The sequence below is a fragment of the Pinus tabuliformis genome, chromosome 8, assembly GCF_031772625.1.
Source record: "Pinus tabuliformis cultivar Carrire ecotype Pingquan chromosome 8, CPIR1, whole genome shotgun sequence".
Classification (NCBI taxonomy): Eukaryota; Viridiplantae; Streptophyta; class Pinopsida; order Pinales; family Pinaceae; genus Pinus; species Pinus tabuliformis.
In genome coordinates, this window is record NC_142294.1 from 215825276 (window position 1) to 215850691 (window position 25416).

Below are 25416 nucleotides of genomic sequence, written 5' to 3' on the forward strand. Positions count from 1 at the left end.
TATAATCTATATAGTTATAAGCACAACCCAAGTGTCCATTCAGTTCATAGTATGCTAGTTATTTGTATTTCATGAATAAGACAACAAACTCCATAATCCAAGTATTCAAGAATGATAATATTGTGTGAGGAATTATGAGATTCTCTAATAAAACAACATGAGTCCACTAAGTGCATATTCTATTTCCCGCCTTACCCATACCATCGAAGTGAAAAAAATGTTACATATTGTCAACATATCAACCATAAACACAATCTTAAACAACACATTCCAAAAAATTATTTATCACTCAACATATAACATAAGTTATGAACTCTACCACATAATTAATAACACTAAATATTCATAAAAAACATATATCATCTTTTTATCATATTTAACATAACTCATCATCCCTAAAAATACTAAAAAAATAAATTTTAACCAAATATAAATTTTAGTCTATAAAATTATAAAACGTTTTAAAATTTAACTATTTAAATAGAAAATTATATTAATTTAAATTTAATATACAATATTACTAAACATATTAATTTTTTTTTTAATTAAGAAAAAATTCTTTATATTTCAGGGCATAAATATAAAGACCGTGATATTCAGTTGGAACAGTGTACCCCTTCTTTATTTTCAAAAGTCAGTGTTCCATATTTACATCGATTGACAACGTACGCTCACAAATTTAAGGATGGGTACGTCTAATAGATTAGGTTAAGGGGAGTTTCCCTTTTAGCGAGTTCATCTTATTTAACGGGGATGAGTTAGAATTTGGGAGGCTTTTTTTCCGAATATATTATTTGGGCACATTTAAGGGAGCAAAATTAAATAGTGGACTTTTTACCTAAGAAAGGAGTTTGGAAAGTTATATTGTGCTGAACCTTTGTCGAACGCTGGGAGTATTTAATATGTCGAACGCTGGAAGTATTTACTTCTATTTAATTTTTTTTTTTTTAAAAGAAGTTCTATGAGGTATTTAATGCTCTTAAATCTAGATTTTTTTTATGTTATTCTGAAGAAGTTTTGTGAAGTTAAGTAAAAGCACTGTAATGTAACTCGGTTATTATCAGAAAGACTTTGGACTATGGAAAATCATATTTGAAAATAGTTGTAGTCTGTGTTGTTTGTGTTGTTTGAGTAGTTGGAAAGTGGGAATTTGGGTAAGGGTGTTTGGAACAGCTAAAAATTTTCTCAAAATTTATAAAATACAGTGAATGGAGAATGGTAATATTATATAATAATATACGATGTAGGTGTCTCTCCCAGAGTCTTTCCATTTTATATATATATATATATATGTATGTCAAGTTCATTATTAGTTCTCTTACACATGATTAGTCTTTGAAACAATTTGGCTTTGTATATTCTCTATGTGTCTCTCTACAGGATTTTCTCCCTTATATATATATAAAATATTAAAATCTCAAGTTCACTTTTAGTTCTATGACACATGACTAGTCTTCGAAACAATCTAGCTTAAAAATACAAAGGAACAATTTTACATATGTTTCTCTAGTTATTCTTAAGGGAAAAAGTAAAACAACTCTAATGTTTAAGCATTCATTACCACATACAATATGCACACACAATCTTCTGCTAAATGTATACATAAATAGCAAAAGAAATACTCATCAGCGTGACATCCTAGATATGGCATCATGGTGCCACAGGCTCCCTTAACACATCAAGTGATTGCTCCAGTGTCTCAATTAAGGATATCAGTGTTAACGATGTTTTTGGCCTTTCTTCCTAGGAAGATTTCAATATAGGTTCATGTTTTGTGGGTAGTTCAGCACATTTCTTTACAAGTTTTGTATTCCCAATTCTTAGGAAATGCGGGAACTCCAAAAATATACAATTCCAAAGCCCCACGCTAACCATTGAAACGGGTTCCCCGCATAGCATTTATTACATTTCGATGTAATAAAGATTGTAATAAATTTTGTATACCAAAAGATATAATATTTTGTTTTAAACGGACCATATAAAGAATTAATAATGTTTTATTATGTGAGGAATACATGAAGTTTTATCTATGATCCTACCAAGGAAGAAGGAAAAACAAGACGTAAAAACATTTAAAGACATAATCATGATTATTGTAATAAAAAACCCTTTTTTTTTTCTACTTGGAAAAAGAAAAGAAAAGGATGTGTCGTATATAGAAAGGTCCATCTGACCGACCAAGATAAAAATAGATGAGATTTTGTACGGAAAAGATTTGTTCAAATTTCAAGCCCATTTGGCGAGCAAAGACATGGCCCCTGCACCGAACAAGAGAGCGAGGTATGAGGACAGTTGAAGCGCTCCATTCTGTTTCATCCGAGACGAGTTGATAAAATCGGCAGCAATAAGATCCACGAGAGCCATGTATATCAGAATTCCCGAAGACGCAGAATTAAAGACCCCTTCAACGATCAGTGCAGTGGGGCTGTTCTCGTTGTAAACCGACGAAATCCCAATTCCTAGTGCAATACCAAACGGCGTTGTCACAGCAAAGAAGAATGTCATAAGAATAACTGCTGCCGACTTATTCTTGAAACCCGCCTGCTCCACTCAATCAAAACAGATTTCAATCAATCAACCTTATTATCAATGTAAATATTCCTGCTTTATACTAGTTGAATTTTTGAAGATTTAAGGGATAAAAGTTATTACCTGAACAATGCATCCACCAAGGCCCATTCCTTCAAAAAATTGGTGAAATGATAAGGCCGCCACCAAAGGCCTAATTGTGCATGGACTTTCAGATGCGCCCAATGAGATTCCAATAATAACGGAGTGAGCAACAATACCCAACTCTAACACCTGATATTAACCATGTCCCATTCTGCATGACGTTAAATTTAATAATATAGCTATTCAAAGCTGCAGTTGAGAGTTTGAATCTTAGAATTTTACCTGCGCAATCACACGATAACGAATAGTGGAAACTTCAGCTATAGAATTGGATCCATGGGCATGCCCATGTGTACCATGTGAATTATGATTCTGATGTTCTGGGTCATTGCCCCCACCACTATCTGCACCCCCAATAAGATGATTCTCTTTGTTTTGATTTCTCAAGTGAGAGCGCTCATAGTAACTAGTGGCCAGAGCATCCACCATGAGAGTACAAATTGCGGCCATCATTGCTATAAACCCAGCAAAGGGGAAGTTGCCCCATGGATTCGTATTTAAGCATTCACTGGTAAGAGATTCGAAGGCATCAGGAAGAACATGGATGAAACCAGTAGCAAGAATCACTCCGGCAGCAAAAGCCTTAATGACGAAGAATATATTCCTCTCAGGCTTTAAAGCAGGGAAAGTCCTGCCCAGAACAGGCAAACATACCCCAATAGTGCCTGCCACAAGAATAGATACGAGTGCCCCAATCTTCAAATCGAGAGCTTCTGTCTTGTTTCTGCATTCACTGTCTTTACCAGAGCAAGTATCCTCTTCTGCACCCACAAAATTGACCATGGAACATAAGGCCATGGTCGCACCAGCTATGATGCATTTCATGGCTGCTGAAGAATTTGCCATTCTTCACACTTGAAAAGACTCCAGTGATCTACCTCTCACAAAATTCAATAATTAATTTTTTTCCCCAACGCACACCCCTTTATCAAAGTCCAAAGAATGTCCTCATAATATCGACACTTGCACTGCTTCCGCGTTGGTTTGTTACGATTAGTCTGCATAAATATCTCCATCTCACAAAATTCAATAATTAACTGTTTTCCCAACGCGTACTTCTTTATCAAAGTCCAAAAAATGTCCTCATAATATCGACACTTAAGAGCTTCAATGCATAGCCCTTCAATGCACAGCCATTCTGAAAGTCCAAAGAATGTGATCTTAATATCGTCACTTGCACTGCTGCCTCCTCCCTATTTCCTTGTAGGCAACTTTATTTCCTACGATCATGCTCCGTATTTGGAAGTAAACACAACCGTTGACTATAAAATGACGGAATATGTCGACATTCCTCCGGCTATGCAAACAGGGCGGCTACTTTAAGGTACACGAGGAGAATTCAAACTGGAAAAGGTTCGAATCTAAATAAATAGGTTTAGAGTACACGCATATAACTATTTTGATGGGCCATATTTGTAAGGCGACAAAGTCGTTCGACTTTAAATAATAAAAAATATTATTGGTTTGAATTTAATCCTTGATGTTTAAGTTAAAGCTGTGTTTATGTTTGACGTTAGTTTAGAACTGTAAGTTTTAAAAGTAATTTTTTTTTTCAAGTCATCTGTGTTTATGTAGGTCTAGTTTTAAAAGTTAACTGAATTTTAGCATATTTCTTTTCTATAGAACGGGTTTAATAATTTAAAAAACTCATCTTCAATGGGTTGTGCTGGCGATATTTGAGTAAGTTTCCAAAGTCACTAGTTTAACTTAAATTCTAAAATTTAAATTTCCTCTCTCTAGAACGGATTTATGAACTTTCGTGAGGTTCAATTCTTGGTCGCCTTGGTAAGGAAGCTTATCCTCAACTAGTGGTGCTAGTGAGACTTGACTAAATTTCCACACTCACTAGTTTAACTTAAGTTCTTAAATTTAAATTTAAATATTTTGTTTAAATTAAGCTTAAGTTGAAGTTGAAGTTAGTTTATATATATATATATATATATATATATATTTCCCAAGTTTAACAGGGACAAGTATGGAAATTAATTTAAAATAATAAAGATGTCAATATTTATTTGGTCACTTATGTTATGGAAATATCTATACTTGATTGAATAATTTTTCACTAAATAAACAAAATTGATTTAATCTAATTCACAACAACTTTTTATTTTTTCATACATTTTATTTAAATTTAATTTAATTCAAGATTAGTCTATACATTAAATAGAAAAATAATATTAAATAACAAATTTTATCAATATCCCTATAAAGTCATAGTGATAGCTTTGGTCCACAAAATAATACATCTAACATTAAAGGGAAGAAAATTATGCTCTAACAATTCCAAATCTTAATATGCTTAAACCACATCCATTAAATTAGGTTTACCATTTGCAATAAAAAAATTGAAGTTTTAAAATTTGATTTATGAATTTTTTTATGATGATGATGATGGTTAACCTCCGGTGAGACGAAACATTGGTCTATGAGACTTAAAGAAACAAATTATATTTATAATTAAAATACAACTTTTTTTTATTTATAATTATATTTTGAAAACATGTTTAAAATAAAAAATTATTTTGAAATTCTTTAAATTTTTAGATATTTAAAAAAACAATAAAATCATTTTATTTTTTACTAAATTAAAATATCAAGAAAATTAATAATATGATAAATATTTTGAAATTCAAATGGAGTACAAATATATATTAAAAATTATTTTTCATTTTTAATATCATTAAAGTGATAAAATATGAGTTTAAAAATCCAGTAACATCTAAAATTATAATTATATATCTATATCTATATATATATATATATATATATATATATATATATATATAAATATAAAGTAATAAACAAAAATGATATAAAATAAGTAATATAAAGTATATACAGTTTCACCTATTAAGAAAAATTAATTGATCAAGATATATATTCGTATATTCAGAAGTAGTGAGGCAATATATCGAGATATCAGTTATACTTGATTATTATAATTTTTATTTTTAATTTCTATTATAGTAATATGTTTTTAAGCAAAGCCTATTGGTAGAAATCACACAAGAGAAATTTTTGAGTGTAATTCATCGTCAAGACCAAATGAAGAGGCAGACCATGGCAAAGGCTTAAATAGAGAGCAATGTAGAGACTATAATTTCAAGTAACGGTTATATTTCATCTCGTCCTTATGATGAACCACACTTGTTGGTTGAAAGGCATCAACCAAATTTTTTTCGCTTAAATAGAGAGAAATGTAGAGACCATAATTTCAAGGGAGTAGTCTACCTAGGCTGTAGAATGGCCCGTTTTCCGGTACCGGCCGGAAAATCGTCGGGCTCCGGCTACCGGTAAACTCTCCATCCTCCGCCAAGCCCCGCTACCCTCTTTCTCCGCCACCGTCCCCTGACAGCCCTGACATTCCCTGACAAAAAAATCGTCCGGCAGTTAAAGCGCCTGACATCCCTGATCGATCAACGATGAGCTGGAATTCATGCGGGGAGTATTATGGCCGGTTCGAAATGGTCAACCGCGCGCGATCTGTCAGCAGCTCACTTCCCGCTCTGAATTGCGATTCCGTTGTGCTGAGGTATCGCTCTGTAGCTCGGAGGCCAGGAACTCTTCAGCGCGACCGTGTAAAGCTTTTATATTTTACCTCTAATTCTTTATGGAGTAGTCTTTTAGATTACTCCGCTGGATGAACTAATTTATGGAATCTCCTGCTAAAACCTTCTACGCGTGCAGTTAACGCAATCAAGAAAGTTTGAGACGGTGGCCGAGGAGCCGTCGGTAATAAGCGCAGATATCTCTAAAGAATGTATGGCCGATGTTCAGTTTCCGACCTTTGAAGCCAGGAATTTCGTCTACTGTCTATTTTCTTTCATCTGCCTGTTTAAAATTTGACTGTGAAATACCATTGTACGTCTTTGAGTTTTTGAAACTTCGTCGTGGGATTGATAACGGATTAAAATTGTTTGCCCTACTGGACCCTGGTAGCATAGGTTTCGACTCTTGTCCTGAGTTTGGTAAGTTTTTCACAGTTATATCTTTAAACAGAAAAATCCCTTTCTGGTTGAATCTTCGGTTTTTTCCTCATTCGACAAATCTCCAGCGAACGTTTGGAACTCCGGCTCGGTTATCTTCTATTCCGAAAATTATTTGTGTAATTCTTCGCAATCTTCCCCATATGCCCTTGAAGAAAGCTTAAGGATTATGTAATTCCGGATTATATTGGATATTTTGTTTGTATTCCTGCGTCTTCCACATTTCTTTTTTTGGATTGGACATTTGTATTTTCTTCTCTGTTCTAAAATATTCACGACTCTATCTTGTTTCATATATTTGCAATATGTCTTGTTTCATATATTTGCAATATGTTTTGCAAGGAGAATCGAGCGATGTGGGTGCGAATGGCTTGGCCATGGGGGACCCATATGTGAACTCGGTGTGTAGTCCATTAATACGTTGCAGAAGCTCCTTCAAGTACTCAATAGCATCTCCCAATATTGAGGTCATGTCCGTCTGCTAAAAGGAAATGCCAAGCAAGAGGAGCTTTAGTGTTAGTTACCATTAATTAGCAACATCTCAACAAGCATTCAAATGAAAAAACTCTTAAAGTAGGCAAGTTTCCCCAAATTATATGTTCAAACTGTGAACAATAAACCAGACTCTATCATATCTAAATCATTTGTTGAACCAAGAATTCCACTGAAACTACGAAAATCTAACTTGCTCATCTGATGAAATGGGACTTTTACTGAAACTGGATCTAAATTGATTAATTTTTTTTTTTGAGTTGAGGATTCTGTGAGATGAGTAAGAGTAATTTTGATATGAGACTTTTGAACCCATCACAGTATATTTTTGGGTAGACCAACCTCACACTTGCTGGTCTATAGTGACTGTTACAACACTCTTTACAAATAAAATATATAATCTATGCATCTGCATTAACAATGCCTGAGAGGACCAGCTTTACTATTCTCTATAGATCTAACAAAGTGGACGAATGTTTAGCTCCAGAAATCTATCTAGAATATGAATAACTATGTAGGAATAACTATGGAGAACTGCATTCAAACATACTAAAATGTAATCTGAAGTGTCTCAACTATTTATCCAAATTGTAAACCATTAAAGCCATGACTTACTGAAAAGGGATTCAAATCTCATGATCCACAATCCACAGATCATATAAACAGCTAAGGAAACAGTCAACTGCTCCATAAACACAATCCTGCAATCCTCTTGGACAAGATGAAGCCAAGACTGTAATATTTTCTTGGTACATAACTTAATTTTCATTTGCCAGAATAGGTCAGGATACTTCAGGATATATCTGAGAGGACATTAGACTCTAGTTGGTCATGAAAATCTATGTGACAAAACTCCCAAGACAGATTATCTGAAAACGAATATCTGAATATAACCACCGAGCCTTTCTGAAGGCATGGAGTTTTGGTCCCTAAATCTCAACCAAATGCCAGCAAAATTAGTCCTTGAATTTCAACAGAATCTTTGGCCAGGCTCAAAATTTTTATATTGTGATTCTAACTTCAATCATCTTAAGTTTTCTAACTGAAGTGTTGTAACCGATTCAACAGAGAAAACCAGAAGAGGGAAAGAAGCAGGGGGGACAATGAAAAGGAAATGAGATCACCTTGGAGACGTTGGGCACCACAGAACGAAGCTTTAACAGGCGATCATTGACCTTCTTCCTCCGCCTCCTCTCTGCCATAAGATTCTTAGGAGGCAACCCATTCTTCCTTCCTCTACCAACACTTGCAGCATTAGCATACCCATTATTGTTATTATTATTAGCAGCACAAGGAGCATCAACCTCCCTTTACCTGGCAGTGATAACTATATGGAAATATAAAAAATTATTATGGCGCATCAGCCTCCCTTTGTCTCATGATCAAACCTGATCAAACTTGCCAACACTGAGAAAATTTGACATATGACCACGTTTATCATTTTGATAGATAAGACTAGTATTATTTTGTCTTTTTATAACTGGAGTCATATGTGGTGTCTTCCTTGAAATTTTCTAAAGCCTCTTACTCTTTGCCTTTGTCAAGTCATTCCAAAGTCCAAGTCATGTAACTAAGGCATTGAAAAGCCTTGTGATATTTGCCGACAAGAATGAAAAATGATAATGCTGCTCTTTGTTCAGAGTCGGCCAGATTGAGCAATTATAATTATGTTGCTCATCAACAGGGGAAAATTGTAGTGGGACAGAATCTTACACTCCTAATTCAAGAAGAACAAATTGTGGAAAAATGCATGGAAAAACTTTATAAATTAAATCACACAAGGAAGGCAACATCATGAGACAAAGTAGCAAAGCAAATCCAAGTTCTGAAAACTGCTTATGGCAGTGATGATAAAAGCTAAATACACAGCAGAAGAAAACTAAATAATAAACCCACAAATAAAAAGAATGCCATTGAAATTTGGAATTTTTAGATATTGTGGTCTCTTGCTAGCATTAGGGCCATTGACAGTGTGAACCTTATCTGTCTTCTTTTACCTAGTACAAAAATGTGATGTTTTAAAGATCTTAAGAAATCTGCAATTTTGTTACCCCTCTTTCAATAGCAACCCTTAACAAGAACCATAGACAATTCATCTCTCCACAGTTAATGGTACCTTCACCCAGTGCAGTCTTCAAATCAATCTATATGGTTTTCCTGAATAAATAGTATGCCTCCTTCTCCCACATACTCCAAGTTTTCCTTGACAGGCCCCACGAAAACTACCCATCTTTCAATTTGTTAATGTTTACTTCTGCCATTATTCTAGGTTGTTTTTTTGGTGTTTGTTTTTCTTTTCTTTTCTGACCAGCTAATCACAACCCTCCATATCAATTTGGTGACAGTTTAGGTTGTGACTTTAAAAATAGATTATTATTATTATGTGTACCTGATTTAGTGGGTTACCTGAAAAGTTGGGACTCCTTTGTTTTGCAATAGCATAGCATTCCTAGCTAGCCATTTGGCCCAAGAGACCACCCAAGGTGGTGCCCTAATAGACTTGCCTTCCATCCAATGTTTCAAGCAATCCTCAACATTATTTCCTTGCCAGTGACCTAGACCTCTGTTCAGATTCAAAGAATCGGCCTGTACTTCTCTTGAGAAGGGACAATGAATAAGCAAATGGCTGATGGTTTCAGACTCAACTTTCATCTTCAGTTTTACTCAGAGTGCGTCTATTAGGGCCATTGACAGTGTACTATGCCCATGTTAATGCAGAGAAGCATTTCCAAAACTAAGAAGAAAACTAAATAATAAACCCACAAATAAAACTAAGAAGAAAACTAAATAATAAACCCACAAATAAAAATAATGCCATTGAAATTTGGAATTTTTAGATATTGTGGTCTCTTGCTAGCATTGAACTTGGGTAGGGAAAATAAATCCTGAGTTAGAAAGACAGTGGTCATTCCATCCAACAGCTAGAGATACCCCAATTAACATCTCCACAAATAAATAATTTACATACTTAAGGCTCTACTTCTTTTCATAAGATTTGAATCAATAACTTAATGCAACTAAACCTTACATCAACATACTGATTTATTTTTCACTGTAATGAGTATCTAGTTGATTGCTTCGAGGTTGGTTGTGCTTGTGTGATGCATTACCCTTCTGGTTACTTGCTTATGGTGGCCAGCAACTCTTTTCTATGTTCTGGTCTAGTTTCAAGACTTCACTGATTTGACTAGAAGAACAGAGTCCTGAAATTCCACACGAATAAATCCTCCCAAATGTGAACCATTAGCCAATTTCATAAAAGGGATTTACTTCCAATTTGCTTGAATGAGGGGGGAAGATCAGTTTTTTTCACTGGAAAGATTAGAATGAAGTTGCGGGATCAAGTTATGTCATAAATATATTTATTTTAGAATTTAGAAAGCTAGAAGCTAATTCAAGAATATTTAGCAAGATATTATAGTTCATTATGATGTCACTAGCTCAGATTTGAACTTGGGTGGGGAAAATAAATCCTGAGTTAGAAAGACAATGGTCATTCCATCCAACAGCTAGAGATACCCCAATTAACATCTCCACAAATAAATAATTTACATACTTAAGGCTCTACTTCTTTTCATAAGATTTGAATCAATAACTTAATGAAACTAAACCTTACATCAACATACTGATTTATTTTTCACTGTAATGAGTATCTAGTTGATTGCTTCGAGGTTGGTTGTGCTTGTGTGATGCATTACCCTTCTGGTTACTTGCTTATTGTGGCCAGCAACTCTTTTCTATGTTCTGGTCTAGTTTCAAGACTTCACTGATTTGACTAGAAGAACAGAGTCCTGAAATTCCACACGAATAAATCCTCCCAAATGTGAACCATTAGCCAATTGCATAAAAGGGATTTACTTCCAATTTGCTTGATTGAGGGGGGAAGATTAGTTTTTGTCACTGGAAAGATTAGAGTGAAGTTGCGGGATCAAGTTATGTCATAAATATATTTAGTTTAGAATTTAGAAAGCTAGAAGCTAATACAAGAATATTTAGCAAGATATTATAGTTCATTATGATGTCACTAGCTTAGATTTGAACTTGGGTGGGGAAAATAAATCTTGAGTTAGAAAGACAGTGGTCATTCCCTCCAACAGCTAGAGATACCCCAATTAACATCTCCACAAATAAATAATTTACATAAGGCTCTACTTCTTTTCATAAGATTTGAATCAATAACTTAATGAAACTAAACCTTACATCAACATACTGATTTATTTTTCACTGTAATGAGTATCTAGTTGATTGCTTCGAGGTTGGCTGTGCTTGTGTGATGCATTACCCTTCTGGTTACTTGCTTATGGTGGCCAGCAACTCTTTTCTATGTTCTGGTCTAGTTTCAAGACTTCACTGATTTGACTAGAAGAACAGAGTCCTGAAATTCCACACGAATAAATCCTCCCAAATGTGAACCATTAGCCAATTGCATAAAAGGGATTTACTTCCAATTTGCTTGAATGAGGGGGGAAGATCAGTTTTTTTCACTGGAAAGATTAGAGTGAAGTTGCGGGATCAAGTTATGTCATAAATATATTTATTTTAGAATTTAGAAAGCTAGAAGCTAATACAAGAATATTTAGCAAGATATTATAGTTCATTATGATGTCACTAGCTCAGATTTGAACTTGGGTGGGGAAAATAAATCTTGAGTTAGAAAGACAGTGGTCATTCTATCCAACAGCTAGAGATACCCCAATTAACATCTCCACAAATAAATAATTTACATACTTAAGGCTCTACTTCTTTTCATAAGATTTGAATCAAACCTTACATCAACATACTGCTTTATTTTTCACTGTAATGAGTATCTAGTTGATTGCTTAGAGGTTGGTTGTGCTTGTGTGATGCATTACCCTTCTAGTTACTTGCTTATGGTGGCCAGCAACTCTTTTCTATGTTCTGGTCTAGTTTCAAGACTTCACTGATTTGAGTGCTATGAAAACCAAGGCCAGTTCTCGACAATGGAGCACCCCACTCATCAAAACAGTTCTAAGCATATCCAGTTGTGTTTCTAGTGGTTCAATTTGTTGGCTGTGAGATGCCAAGACAATGCTATGTACATGAATGGCTACAACCAGCCTCTGTAGGTGATGTCCACTAGCAACAAATCTACAACCTAGTCAATGCCCCTGGATTCCTTGCATGTGTTCAAGCCCAGTGGGAACAATGCACCAGTTTAAACAATTTCTGAGTTGGGAAACAAGGCATGAAGGTGAGAATGTTCACATTCTGAATTGAGGGACCCAATGATCATCAATATTCAAAGTCGGTTACCTCCCAAATCTTAAACATCTCCCACAACAGCCCAGCATGCATCTTACTATCTTGGCTGGAAAGACACTTTAAATCCAATTCTCTGTCAATTAACATCTCCACAAATAAATAATTTACATACTTAAGGCTCTACTTCTTTTCATAAGATTTGAATCAATAACTTAATGAAACTAAACCTTACATCAACATACTGATTTATTTTTCACTGTAATGAGTAAGGCTCTACTTCTTTTCATAAGATTTGAATCAATAACTTAATGAAACTAAACCTTACATCAACATACTGATTTATTTTCCCTACCCAAGTTCAATGCTAGCAAGAGACCACAATATCTAAAAATTCCAAATTTCAATGGCATTCTTTTTATTTGTGGGTTTATTATTTAGTTTTCTTCTGTTGTGTATTTAGATTTTATCATCACTGCCATAAGAAGTTTTCAGAACTTGGATTTGCTTTGCTACTTTGTCTCATGATGCTGCCTTCCTTGTGTGATTTAATTTATAAAGTTTTTCCATGCATTTTTCCACAATTTTTTCTTCTTGAATTAGGAGTGTAAGATTCTGTCCCACTACAATTTTCCCCTGTTGATGAGCAACATAATTATAATTGCTCAATCTGGCCGACTCTGAACAAAGAGAAGCATTATCATTTTTCATTCTTGTTGGCAAATATCACAAGGCTTTTCAATGCCTTAGTTACATGACTTGGACTTTGGAATGACTTGACAAAGGCAAAGAGTAAGAGGCTCTAGAAAATTTCAGGGAAGACACCACATATGACTCCAGTTATAAAAAGACAAAATAATACTAGTCTTATCTATCAAAATGATAAACGTGGTCATATGTCAAATTTTCTCAGTGTTGGCAAGTTTGATCAGGTTTGATCATGAGACAAAGGGAGGCTGATGCGCCATAATAATTTTGTATATTTCCATATAGTTATCACTGCCAGGTAAAGGGAGGCTGATGCTCCTTGTGCTGCTAATAATAATAACAATAATGGGTATGCTAATGCTGCAAGTGTTGGTAGAGGAAGGAAGAATGGGTTGCCTGCTAAGAATCTTATGGCAGAGAGGAGGCGGAGGAAGAAGGTCAATGATCGCCTGTTAAAGCTTCGTTCTGTGGTGCCCAACGTCTCCAAGGTGATCTCATTTCCTTTTCATTGTCCCCCCTGCTTCTTTCCCTCTTCTGGTTTTCTCTGTTGAATCGGTTACAACACTTCAGTTAGAAAACTTAAGATGACTGAAGTTAGAATCACAGTATAAAAATATTGAGCCTGGCCAAAGATTCTGTTGAAATTCAAGGACTAATTTTGCTGGCATTTGGTTGAGATTTAGGGACCAAAACTCCATGCCTTCAGAAAGGCTCGGTGGTTATATTCAGATATTCGTTTTCAGATAATCTGTCTTGGGAGTTTTGTCACATAGATTTTCATGACCAACTAGAGACTAATGTCCTCTCAGATATATCCTGAAGTATCCTGACCTATTCTGGCAAATGCAAATTAAGTTATGTACCAAGAAAATATTACAGTCCTGGCTTCATCTTGTCCAAGAGGATTGCAGGATTGTGTTTATGGAGCAGTTCACTGTTTCCTTAGCTGTTTATATGATCTGTGGATTGTGGATCATGAGATTTGAATCCTTTTTCAGTAAGTCATGGCTTTAATGGTTTACAATTTGGATAAATAGTTGAGACACTTCAGATTACATTTTAGTATGTTTGAATGCAGTTTTCCATAGTTATTCCTACATAGTTATTCATATTCTAGATAGATTTCTGTAGTTATTCGTCCATTTTGTTAGATCTATAGAGAATAGTAAAGCTGGTCCTCTCAGGCATTGTTAATGCAGATGCATAGATTATATATTTTATTTGTAAAGAGTGTTGTAACAGTCACTATAGACCAGCAAGTGTGAGGCTGGTCTACCCAAAAATATAATGTGATGGGTTCAAAAGTCTCATATCAAAATTACTCTTACTCATCTCACAGAATCCTCAACTCAAAAAAAAAAAATTAATCAATTTAATCAATTTAGATCAGTAAAAAGTCCCATTTCATCAAATGAGCAAGTTAGATTTTCGTAGTTTCAGTGGAATTCTTGGTTCAACAAATGATTTAGATATGATAGATTCTGGTTTATTGTTCACAGTTTGAACATATAATTTGGGGAAACTTGCCTACTTTAAGAGTTTTTTCATTTGAATGCTTGTTGAGATGTTGCTAATTAATGGTAACTAACACTAAAGCTCCTCTTGCTTGGCATTTCCTTTTAGCAGACGGACAGGACCTCAATATTGGGAGATGCTGTTGAGTACTTGAAGGAGCTTCTGCAACGTATTAATGGACTACACACCGAGTTCACGTATGGGTCCCCCATGGCCAAGCCATTCGCACCCACATCGCTCGATTCTCCTTGCAAAGCATATTGCAAATATATGAAACAAGACATATTGCAAATATATGAAACAAGATAGAGTCGTGAATATTTTAGAACAGAGAAGAAAATACAAATGTCCAATCCAAAAAAAGAAATGTGGAAGACACAAGAATACAAACAAAATATCCAATATAATCCGGAATTACATAATCCTTAAGCTTTCTTCAAGGGCATATGGGGAAGATTGCGAAGAATTACACAAATAATTTTCGGAATAGAAGATAACCGAGCCGGAGTTCCAAACGTTTGCTGGAGATTTGTCGAATGAGGAGGAAAAAACCGAAGATTCAACCATAAAGGGATTTTTCTGTTTAAAGATATAACTGTGAAAAACTTACCAAACTCAGGACAAGAGTCGAAACCTATGCTACCAGGGTCCAGTAGGGCAAACAATTTTAATCCGTTATCAATCCCACGGCGAAGTTTCAAAAACTCAAAGACGTACAATGGTATTTCACAGTCAAATTTTAAACAGGCAGATGAAAGAAAATAGACAGTAGACGAAATTCCTGGCTTCAAAGGTCGGAAACTGAACATCGGCCATACATTCTTTAGAGATATCTGCGCTTGTTACCGACGGCTCCTCGGCCACCATCTCAAACTTTCTCGATTGCGTTAACTGCACGCGTAGAAGGTTTTAGCAGGAGATTCCATAAATTAGTTCATCCAGCGGAGTAATCTAAAAGACTACTCCATAAAGAATTAGAGGTAAAATATAAAAGCTTTACACGGTCGCGCTGAAGAGTTCCTGGCCTCCGAGCTGCAGAGCGGTACCTCAGCACAGCGGAATCGCAATTCAGAGCGGGAAGTGAGCTGCTGAACGATCGCGCGCGGGTGACCATTTCGAACCGGCCATAATACTCCCCGCATGAATTCCAGCTCGTCGCTGATCGGTCAGGGATGTCAGGCGCTTTAACTGCCAGACGATTTTTTTGTCAGGGAATGTCAGGGCTGTGAGGGGACGGTGGCGGAGAAAGAGGGTGGCGGAGCTAGGAGATGGTGGCGGAGGATGGAGAGTTTACCGGTAGCCGGAGCCGGACGATTTTTCGGCCGGTACCGGAAAACGGGCCATTCTACAGCCTAGGTAGACTACTCCAATTTCAAGTAACAACTGCGTCAATCAAAATTTTCTCTTATGTGATTTCTACCGAAAGACTTTGATTAATTAGTTATGGATCAGAAAAGGTTGAATACAAAAAATTTTTTGTTTGTTTGTTAAGTAATTTGAGATTTTAGATGTAACATGTATAATTTGTGGCTTGAAGGAGTCTTAGTAGCCATCTAAACCATCAAAATCACCAAAAATCATTAAATGACACCCGAACCAGATCACACCAACCCTTAATATTTCACAACAAAATATCTTAATAAAATAATCTATCACGATGTATTCTACACTAATAAATAGTATTATAATAAAAATAATATCATTATATTTTATTTAAAAATAATTATAATAAATTATTATTTAATATAAAACATTTAAAATAATTTATAATTTATATTTTTAAATCCCTTCCTCTTATTATAAAAAATATTGTTTATTTTTTCCGCAACTTCAATAAATATTTCACGCCATGACTCCCTCATTATTCAGAATAAATAGTCACCAGACATTTTCACAAATCTTGCGCATTATTTTAGAAAAGTTTTACGAGAAACATATGCTTGGTGCACCATTTTTCAGTTTTCAGTTCAAAGAAACCTAATTAAATTGATGAACATTACCTCCACATTTGGCTACTTCAATTTAGATTTAAATTTAAGTTGAAGTAAGTTTGTCAGGGTGGTTCTTACATATCTTCATAATACTTATATATTTATATTTGGAGTTTAATATTTACAAAGTTGGTTAGGTTGATAGACTTTTTTCCTTGAATCAGAAGATTTCTAAATTTTGTCTTGTAATGACATTTGTCCCATTTTCGGGGGTGAACCATCCCCCACACTGCACCTATTAAAGTGTGAAACCAAATTCATGCAGAATTCTAGATCTTTCTACACCGCAAGTAGTTTCTAGAATCACATGCAGGATTCTAGATCTTTCTACAGCGCCATTAGTTTCTAGATCATTCCAGATCTCCATCTCAATCACATACAAGATTCTAGATCCTTCTTCTGTCTCTATAAATTTGTAATTTCTCTGGCCAAGGAAAGCAAGCCAAGGCCCAAGCCTGTTATGTAATGCAAAGTGATTTCTATTCTCGAGTGTTTGTTTTATCTATCCCGCTGTTTCTCACAGAGTAATCTTGTTGTTTCTCCATTTGTCTGTCTCTATGAATTATTCATTATTCTCTGCTATTGCCGTCTAAGTCTCTAAGTATAAATCCATTGTATGTTATGTATGCTCTAGTCTAACAACTGGTATCAGAGCTAGGGTCAAATATTCACTGTGCAAGCCGCTTAGTGCCATCGCCTTACTCTGGCAGCATTCATTAAAACATTGGTTGTTACCCCTCGCACTGTTGAAGGATCTATCAAGGAAATAGTTGAGGAATGTTGGAACTAAAAGATAGTTGTTGCAAGAAAAACAAGATTGTGGATCTATGTTGAAACGTGTCGCTGGAGTTTGAAACATGGAGATCCGTGGAGTTTGGAGTTGAAACGTGGTGTTCGTAAGTTTTTTTTTACATCAAGCTTCCACGTATACGTCAAGTTTTTTCTCAAATCAACATATGTATTTGTGAAATGTGAAAAGGTTAAAACATTATATATGTTTTATATATTTATTATGAATCATATATAATTATATGTTGGAATTTTGAAAAGTATATTTTAAAAGGAGCCAGAATTTTGAAAAGGGTATTTTAAAAGGAGGAAGGTCATTATTACTAAATTTTAAAGAGTAATAATTAAAGTTTATTTTTAAGTGGAGTTTTTGTATTTTGGGGCGTGAATTTGATTGAAAATGGAGACAACAATTACCGATATGGAGAAGTTGAGCGGGGCTAATTTTGCCCTATGGAAATCACAGATGGAGGATATACCGATTTTAAAGGATCAATATTTTCCGATTGAGGACACAACAAAGAAACCCTCACTGATGACGAATGAAGAGTGGAATAAGCTATATAGAAAGGCAATTGCAACAATCCGCCAATATTTAGTAAAGACTGTGTATTTTAATGTGTCCGGAGAAAAGACGACAGAAGGATTATGGAAGAAGCTCCATGATCTATATGAGAAGAACACGACATCAAAAAAAATGTTCTTGATGAAGAAGCTTTATAATCTCAAAATAAAGGAGGGTGCTTCAGTTGTTGAGCACTTGAATGCATTTAATATTATTATTAATCAACTTGCCTCTGTTAAAATCATTTTAGATGATGAAATTAGAGCCATATTACTGATGTGTTCTATGCCAGACAGTTGGGAAAATTTAATTGTAGCTATGAGCACTTCAGCAACTATAAGGACCCTGAAGTTTGATGATGTCAGCAGTAATTTAATGAATGAGGAGCTGTGACGCATGTCAATTGCGGAAAACCAGGGAGGAGAGGCTCTAGCTCTCGCTGATCATGGTAGGAGAATGGATCGATGATAGCAAGGGCGATCAAGATCGAGAGGCCAATAAAAATAAAGGAGAGGCAGAATCATCTGCTTTCATTGTGGCAAACCCGGGCACATGAAGAAAGAATGTCGATTCTGGAAGAAAGGACAAAAGGAACACAGACCTTCTAGTACAAATCACAAGTCATCCAGCACAAATGAAGGTGAGACTACTGCTGTAGCCACAGATGGTGATGTGTTGTTTACTATTTCAGTAGAGGATGCATGTGTATATGCATCTAGTAGTAGCTTTGATTGGATCCTTGACTCTGGCGCATCTCACCATGTAACCCCATGCAAAGATAGTTTTGTTTCATATAATCCTAGTGATTATGGTAGAGTGCATTTGGGGAATAATCATTTTTGTAGTATTGTTGGAGTGGGAGATGTCCAGATCAAGTTGATAGATGGACAAGATATATTGTTGAAATAGGTCAGGCATGTACCAGAAATGCGCATGAGTTTAATCTCTTTGGGACGACTGGATGATGAAGGCTATTCGACAAGCTTTGGAAAAGGAGGTTGGAAAATTAGCAAAGGTGCACTGGTTGTGGCCAAAGGACCCAAGACAGGAACATTATACACATTGAAGACACTGATAGGAAAATCAAATTTGGCTGTTGTCACAAAAGAAGTAAATTCAGCAGATCTGTGGCATAAGCGTTTGGGTCACATGAGCAAGAAGGGCTTAAAAATCCTTGTTGGTAAAAATTTATCGCCATGTTTGAAATCCTACAATCTTGATCTTTGTGAGCATTGTATATATGGTAGACAAAGAAGGGTTTCATTCTTTAGAGGTGGCCATGGCAGAAAGAAAAATGTGTTAGAATTGGTACACTCAGATGAGTTTGGGCCTGTTAACATGAAATCATTAGGAGGAGTATCATATTTTGTAACATTTATAGATGATGCATCCAGGAAGGTTTGGGCATATCCTATGAAAAATAAAACTGAAGTGTTTGGAATACTTCAAAAATTCCATGTTGCCGTTGAAGGAGAGACTAACAAATTGCTGAAGTGTTTAAGAACAGATAATGGTGGAGAATATTGCTCAAATGCATTTAAGGAATATTGTAACAGGTTTGGCATAAAGCACGAGAAGACTGTGCTTGGTACTCCTCAACAGAATGGTGTCGTAGAAAGGATGAATTGCATCATTATGGAAAAGGTGCAAAGTATGTTGTCTAATTCCGGTTTGGAGAAGAATTTTTGGGCTGAAGCAGTCAGGACTGCTTGCTACCTCATAAATAGATCTCCAACTACAGCCTTGGATGGCAGTATCCCTGAAGAAGTTTGGACTGGTAAGAACTTGAATTATTCTCACTTGAAAATATTTGGATGTGAAGCATTCGTACACATTCCCAAAGAAAATAGAACTAAGCTAGATGATAAATCTATGGAATGCATTTTTTTGGGATATGCGGATGAAGATTTTGGTTATCGTCTATGGGATCCATTCAAACATAAAATTATAGAAGTAGGGATATTATATTTAATGAGTCACAAATGTTCAAGAGGTTTGTAGGTGAGTTGGAGGTCAAGAAGGTTATTGACAGGTTTGAAGAGTAGCAGGAAAACATACCACCAATACAAGAAAATAAACAACAAATTCAGGAGCATGAAGAACAACAAGTGGAAAATGATGAACAATAAGAAGAAGGAATCTTGCAAGAACCTTTACAGGAGATTTAACCTGATAATGCACCACCATAGTTGGTTCACAGATATTCTAGGCCTCATAAGCCTTCACAAAGGTATCCTCCTTCAAACTATATTTTGTTGACTGATGAAAGTGAACCTAATTGTTTTCAAGAAGCTTGTAAAGTCAAGCATAGTAAAGAATGGAAGAAAGAAATGGAAGAAGAAATGAACTCTTTGCAGGAAAATAAAACTTGGGAGTTGGTAAACCTCCCAAAAGGTAGAAAGGCTCTACAAAACAAATCGGTTTACAGGATTAAGCATGAAGGTGATGAAAAGAAGGAGAGGTATAAAGCAAGGCTGCTGGTGAAAGGTTTTTCCCAGAAAGAAGGTATTCACTTCACTAAAATTTTCTCACCTGTTGTTAAAATGTCATCCATTAGAGTCATTCTTGGTCTAGTTGCTACTTTAGACCTAGAATGTGAACAGTTAGATAAAAAATCTGCATTCCTTCATGGTGAATTAGAGGAAGAAATTTATATGGAGCATCCAGAAGGCTTCATAGAAAAAGGCAAAGAAGGCCTTGTTTGTAGGTTGAAGAAGAGTCTCTATGGGTTTAAACAGGCACCTTGAAAATGGTACAAGAAATTTGATTCATTCATGTTGGAACATGGTTTTCAGAGGTTGGAAGCTGACCATTGTGTCTATATCAAGAGGTATGATCAAGGAAAGTATATCATATTATTGTTATATGTGGATGACATGTTGATTGTTGGGCATGATAAGAATAAGATCAATAGGTTGAAGAAAGATTTGGGTAGAAAATTTGCAATGAAGGATTTGGGACTAGCACAATAGATATTGGGCATGCGGATTATGCGTGACAAGAAAAACAAAAGGTTGTGGATGTCACAAGAAAAATATATCAAGAAGGTGCTTGACAGGTTTAATATGAAGGATGCCAAGCCAGTTGGTACACCCCTTGCAGCCCACTTCAAGCTGAGTACTGAATTATGTCCTAGTGATGACAAGGAGAAAGAAGAGATGAGCAAGATTCCTTATGCTTCAGCAGTTGGAAATTTGATGTATGCCATGGTATGCACACAACCAAACATTGCATATTCGGTGGGCGTTGTGAGTAGGTTCCTTGCCAATCCAGGCAAACAAAATTGGCAAGTAGCAAAATGGATTTTGAGGCATCTCAAGGGTACTAGTCATTATTGTTTATGTTTTGGTCATGATGAGATTGTGCTTGAAGGATTTACAGATGCGAATATGGCTGGAGATATGGATACCAGAAAGTCCACTACAGGTTATTTGCATACATTTGCAGGTGCAGCAGTATCTTGGGTGTCAAGGCTACAAAGAATAGTAGCCCTTTCTACAACAGAAGCAGAGTACATAGCTGCAACAAAAGCTTGTAAAGAGATGTTGTGGATGCAAAAACTCCTAGGAGAGATAGGAATAAAGCAGGACAAGTATGTGTTATATTTTGATAGTCAGAGTGCCATTCACTTGGCGAAAAACCCAGCATTTCATTAAAAAACCAAGCACATTGACTTAAGGTACCATTGGATTCGGCATGTGCTGGAGGAAGAACAATTATCCTTGGAAAAGATCCATACAGATAGGAACCCTGTTGATATACTCACTAAGATTCTACCACGAAATAAACATGAGTTATGTAGAGGCATGGTAGGACTCGGTGTGACTTGATGACTCTTATTTGGCTTCAAGTGGGAGAATTTTAAGTGTGAAGCCAAATTCATGCAGGATTCTAGATCCTTCTACACTGTAAGCAATTTCTATAATCACATGCAGGATTCTAGATCTTTCTATACTGCCATTAGTTTCTAGATCATTCTAGATCTCCATCTCAATCACATACAGGATTCTAGATCCTTCTTTTGCCTCTATAAATTTGTAATTTCTCTGGCCAAGGAAAGCAAGCCAAGGCCCAAGCCTGTTATGTAATGCAAAGTGATTTCTGTTCTCAGTGATTGTTTTATCTATTCCGCTATTTCTCACTGAGTAATCTTGTTGTTTCTCCATTTTTCTATCTATGTGAATTATTCTCTGCTATTGCCGTCTAAGTCTCTGAGTATGAATCCGCTGTATGTTATGTATGCTCTAGTCTAACAGCACAATCGTTGTATCCACAGATTTCTATGCCAATAGAATGCTAAAACCGGTAGCTACGAGAAGAAAATTGCCTATAGCCCGCCCCAAGTAAGGCTCTCTCTCCGGAGAGTTCCACAAGGCATGATTTGTATGAACATACGCCGAGATGTCTTTATCAGCTGCCCACTACAAAACGGCCAGCACAACCACTAGTAGGAGCAGGAGTAGGAGAATTTAAGTTGTGCAAAAGGAAAGAAATAGAAAATTCTGTGACCAACATTCAAAATCTGGAAACCCTATTTTCTTTATGAGCAGCCATGGTGGAAGAGCGCTTAATATCGAAATTATGAGATTTATCTTCATTTTCTGAATTTTTTCTCTAATTCTTCAGCAGATTCACTACCTCCTCGGCTTCCTCGGACCACATGATTTTTCTAATTCTTCAACCAATTCACGACCTCCTCGGCTTCCTCGGACCACATTACAGACATCAACAATTCTTCATGGGGTTTGTCGCCTCCATTGATACCCCATGGCGGCCCTCTCTTCCACATGAAATCTATAAGAGACAGCCTTCCCTCCTGCAAGTAAGTCGACATGCGACAATTTATTGATTTAGAAAATTGCTCTGTTTGCATTTCGAACAGGGTGTTGTGTGTGGAGCATGATTGTTCAAAGGTCTTTGTTTCAGCCGGATGTATACCCCAGGAAGTTTGTACACCTCTCCACATAGGGGGGCTCGGGGGCAACGCCCCCGAAGCTAAAAACAAATGTAAAATTGCCTTGTAAAAGTATAGTAATTTCTAGTCAATCTGGGCCGTTCATTAAGTAGATGATCTGACGGTAGAACTTATGTTTAGTTTAGGGTCTTTGCCCTAGAAGGCAACCCCCTCTCTTTGTATGAGGGCATTATATTTGAGGCTGAGATATAGATGTGTATTTTGTGAGCGAGAAACTGAGAGGTGAGACTGTGAGAGAAAACAGAGGATATTACAACGGATTTGCTATAGGCTGTGTCTCTTCATTTTGCTGGATAATAGAAAGGAAGGACTGGCTATTCGGGGTGGACGTAGCCCAAACTGGGTGAACCATGTATATTTGTGTCTCTCTTGTTTTATGCGTTCTCTGTGTTTATATTTCTGCAATATTTTATGTGTTCCTTTGCTCCGTAATATATAATTTTCTAACAACTGGTATCAGAGCCGAAGGTCTATTTGGCTGATAAACTCGCAGGAAAGAAGGGTTCCTGGTTCGAGTGGGAGCAATGGCGGAAGATGGTAAGTTTAGGGTCGAGAAATTTAACGGCCAAAACTTCTCTCTGTGGAAGATGCAGATGGAAGATTATCTGTATCAGAAAGATCTATACCTACCATTGGGCGTAAAAACAAAGATGCCGACGGGTATGAAAGACGAAGAATGGAACCTTCTCGATAGAAAGGCACTCGGAACAATATGGTTGTGCCTTGCTGCATCAGTCGCCTTCAACATTTCGAAGGAAACCACAACAAAGGGTTTGATGCAGACGTTGTCGAAACTATATGAAAAACTCTCGGCCTCAAACAAGGTATTTATTATGAAACGGTTATTTAATATGAATATATCGGAAGGTGGATCTGTTGCAAACCATTTAAATGATTTTAATACAGTTACAAGTCAGTTAAGTTCTGTAGGGGTAAACTTTGATGATGAAGTTAGAGCTCTGTTATTCTTGTGCTCATTACCAGAAAGTTGGAATGGTTTGGTAATGGCCATTAGTAACTCTGTTTCTAGATCTAGTACTTTAAAGTTTGATGATGTTGTTAGTGCTATTCTTAGCGAGGATATGCGACGGAAAAGCTCTGGTGAGACATCGGGAAATGCTTTTAGTGCAGAGTCTAGAGGAAGAAAAATGGAAAGAGGAAAGAGCTCAGGATATCGCAGTAAATCAAGGAAAGGCAGATCCAAGTCTAGATCGGGGATAGTGTGCTGGAAATGTGGAAAGAAAGGACAGCTAAAGAAAGACTGTAGATCTCGGAAGGGAAAAGAAGGAGATGCACAACAAGAAAACAATCATGAAGCAAATGTGACAGGTGAGGTGTTACAAGATGCTTTGATTCTTTCTTTCGAAAATATTACTGATTCCTGGGTGGTAGATTCAGGGGCTTCATTCCATGCCACACCTGATAAGAAATACTTTCATGACTATGTTCAAGGAGATTTTGGACAAGTTCGTCTGGGTGATGATAAACCCTGTAAAATCGTTGGAATGGGTAAGGTTCTTGTAAAACAACAGAATGGAAACCAATGGCTATTAAAGGAGGTAAGGCATGTTCCAGATCTAAAGAAAAATCTGATTTCAACATGGCAGTTAGGCGGTGAAGGTTGTGTGACAACTTTCACAGATAACGCTTGGAAGGTCACCAAAGGAGCCCTGGTAATAGCAAAAGGCGAAAAGGTTGGTACATTGTATTTATGCAATGGTATTTCTAACTATGTTAATGCTTTAACTTCCAAAGGAGCAGATACAACATTATGGCATCATAGGCTCGGACACATGAGTGAAAAGGGGATGAAGATTCTTCACTCAAGGAATTTGTTGCCAGGTTTGAAGAATGTTGATTTTGACTTCAGTGAGAATTGCATTTATGGAAAACAAAAGAGAGTCAGATTTCTCAGAGTTGGGAAAGAAAAGAAGAATGAAAAATTAGAGCTTGTGCATACAGATGTATGGGGACCTGCTCAGGTATCATCTCTCTGTGGCTCTCGTTATTATGTTACTTTTATTGATGATGCAACTAGAAAAAACTTGGATTTATTGTATTAAGAATAAATCTGATGTATTTGATACTTTCAAGAAATGGAAAGCTTCGGTTGAGATTGAGACATGAAAGAAATTGAAGTGTCTTAGATTAGACAATGGAGGTGAATATTGCAGCAAAGATTTTGATAGGTACTGTTCAGAGCATGGAATTCGTAGAGAGAAGACAGTTCCAAGAACACCACAAGAAAATGGTGTGTCAGAAAGGATGAACAGAACAATCATGGAGCATGCAAGGTGCATGAGATTGCATGCAGGATTGCCTTTACAGTTTTGGGCAGATGTTGTAGATACTATTGTTTATCTAATAAACAAAGGGCCTTCAAGTTCCTTGGATGGTGGTGTTCCAGAGGAAGCATGGACAGGTAAAAAGGTAAACTACTCTTTTTTAAAGCCTTTTCGTTGTGAGGCCTTTGTCCATATTGATAAAGAAAAAAGAACA

The 25416-nt window shown here is 36.2% G+C and overlaps 1 protein-coding gene and 1 pseudogene across 2 annotated transcripts; one reads left to right on the forward strand and one right to left on the reverse strand.

Annotated features, from left to right (window-relative positions):
- Positions 1-2020: 2020 nt before the first annotated feature.
- LOC149234911 (zinc transporter 8-like) lies at positions 2021-3615 on the reverse strand. Its single transcript, XM_089461265.1, has 3 exons — positions 2896-3615; positions 2653-2802; positions 2021-2541 (listed from the first exon to the last, which is right to left on the reverse strand). Exons 1-3 carry the CDS (start codon positions 3517-3519, stop codon positions 2227-2229), a joined length of 1089 nt encoding a protein of 362 aa, XP_089317391.1. The 5' UTR covers positions 3520-3615; the 3' UTR covers positions 2021-2226.
- A 9810-nt stretch (positions 3616-13425) lies between these two features.
- On the forward strand, positions 13426-14906 carry LOC149234912 (transcription factor SCREAM2 pseudogene; annotated as a pseudogene). Its single transcript, XR_016245864.1, has 2 exons — positions 13426-13570; positions 14709-14906. The product of XR_016245864.1 is annotated as a transcription factor SCREAM2 pseudogene (transcript).
- The last annotated feature ends 10510 nt before the right edge of the window (positions 14907-25416 follow it).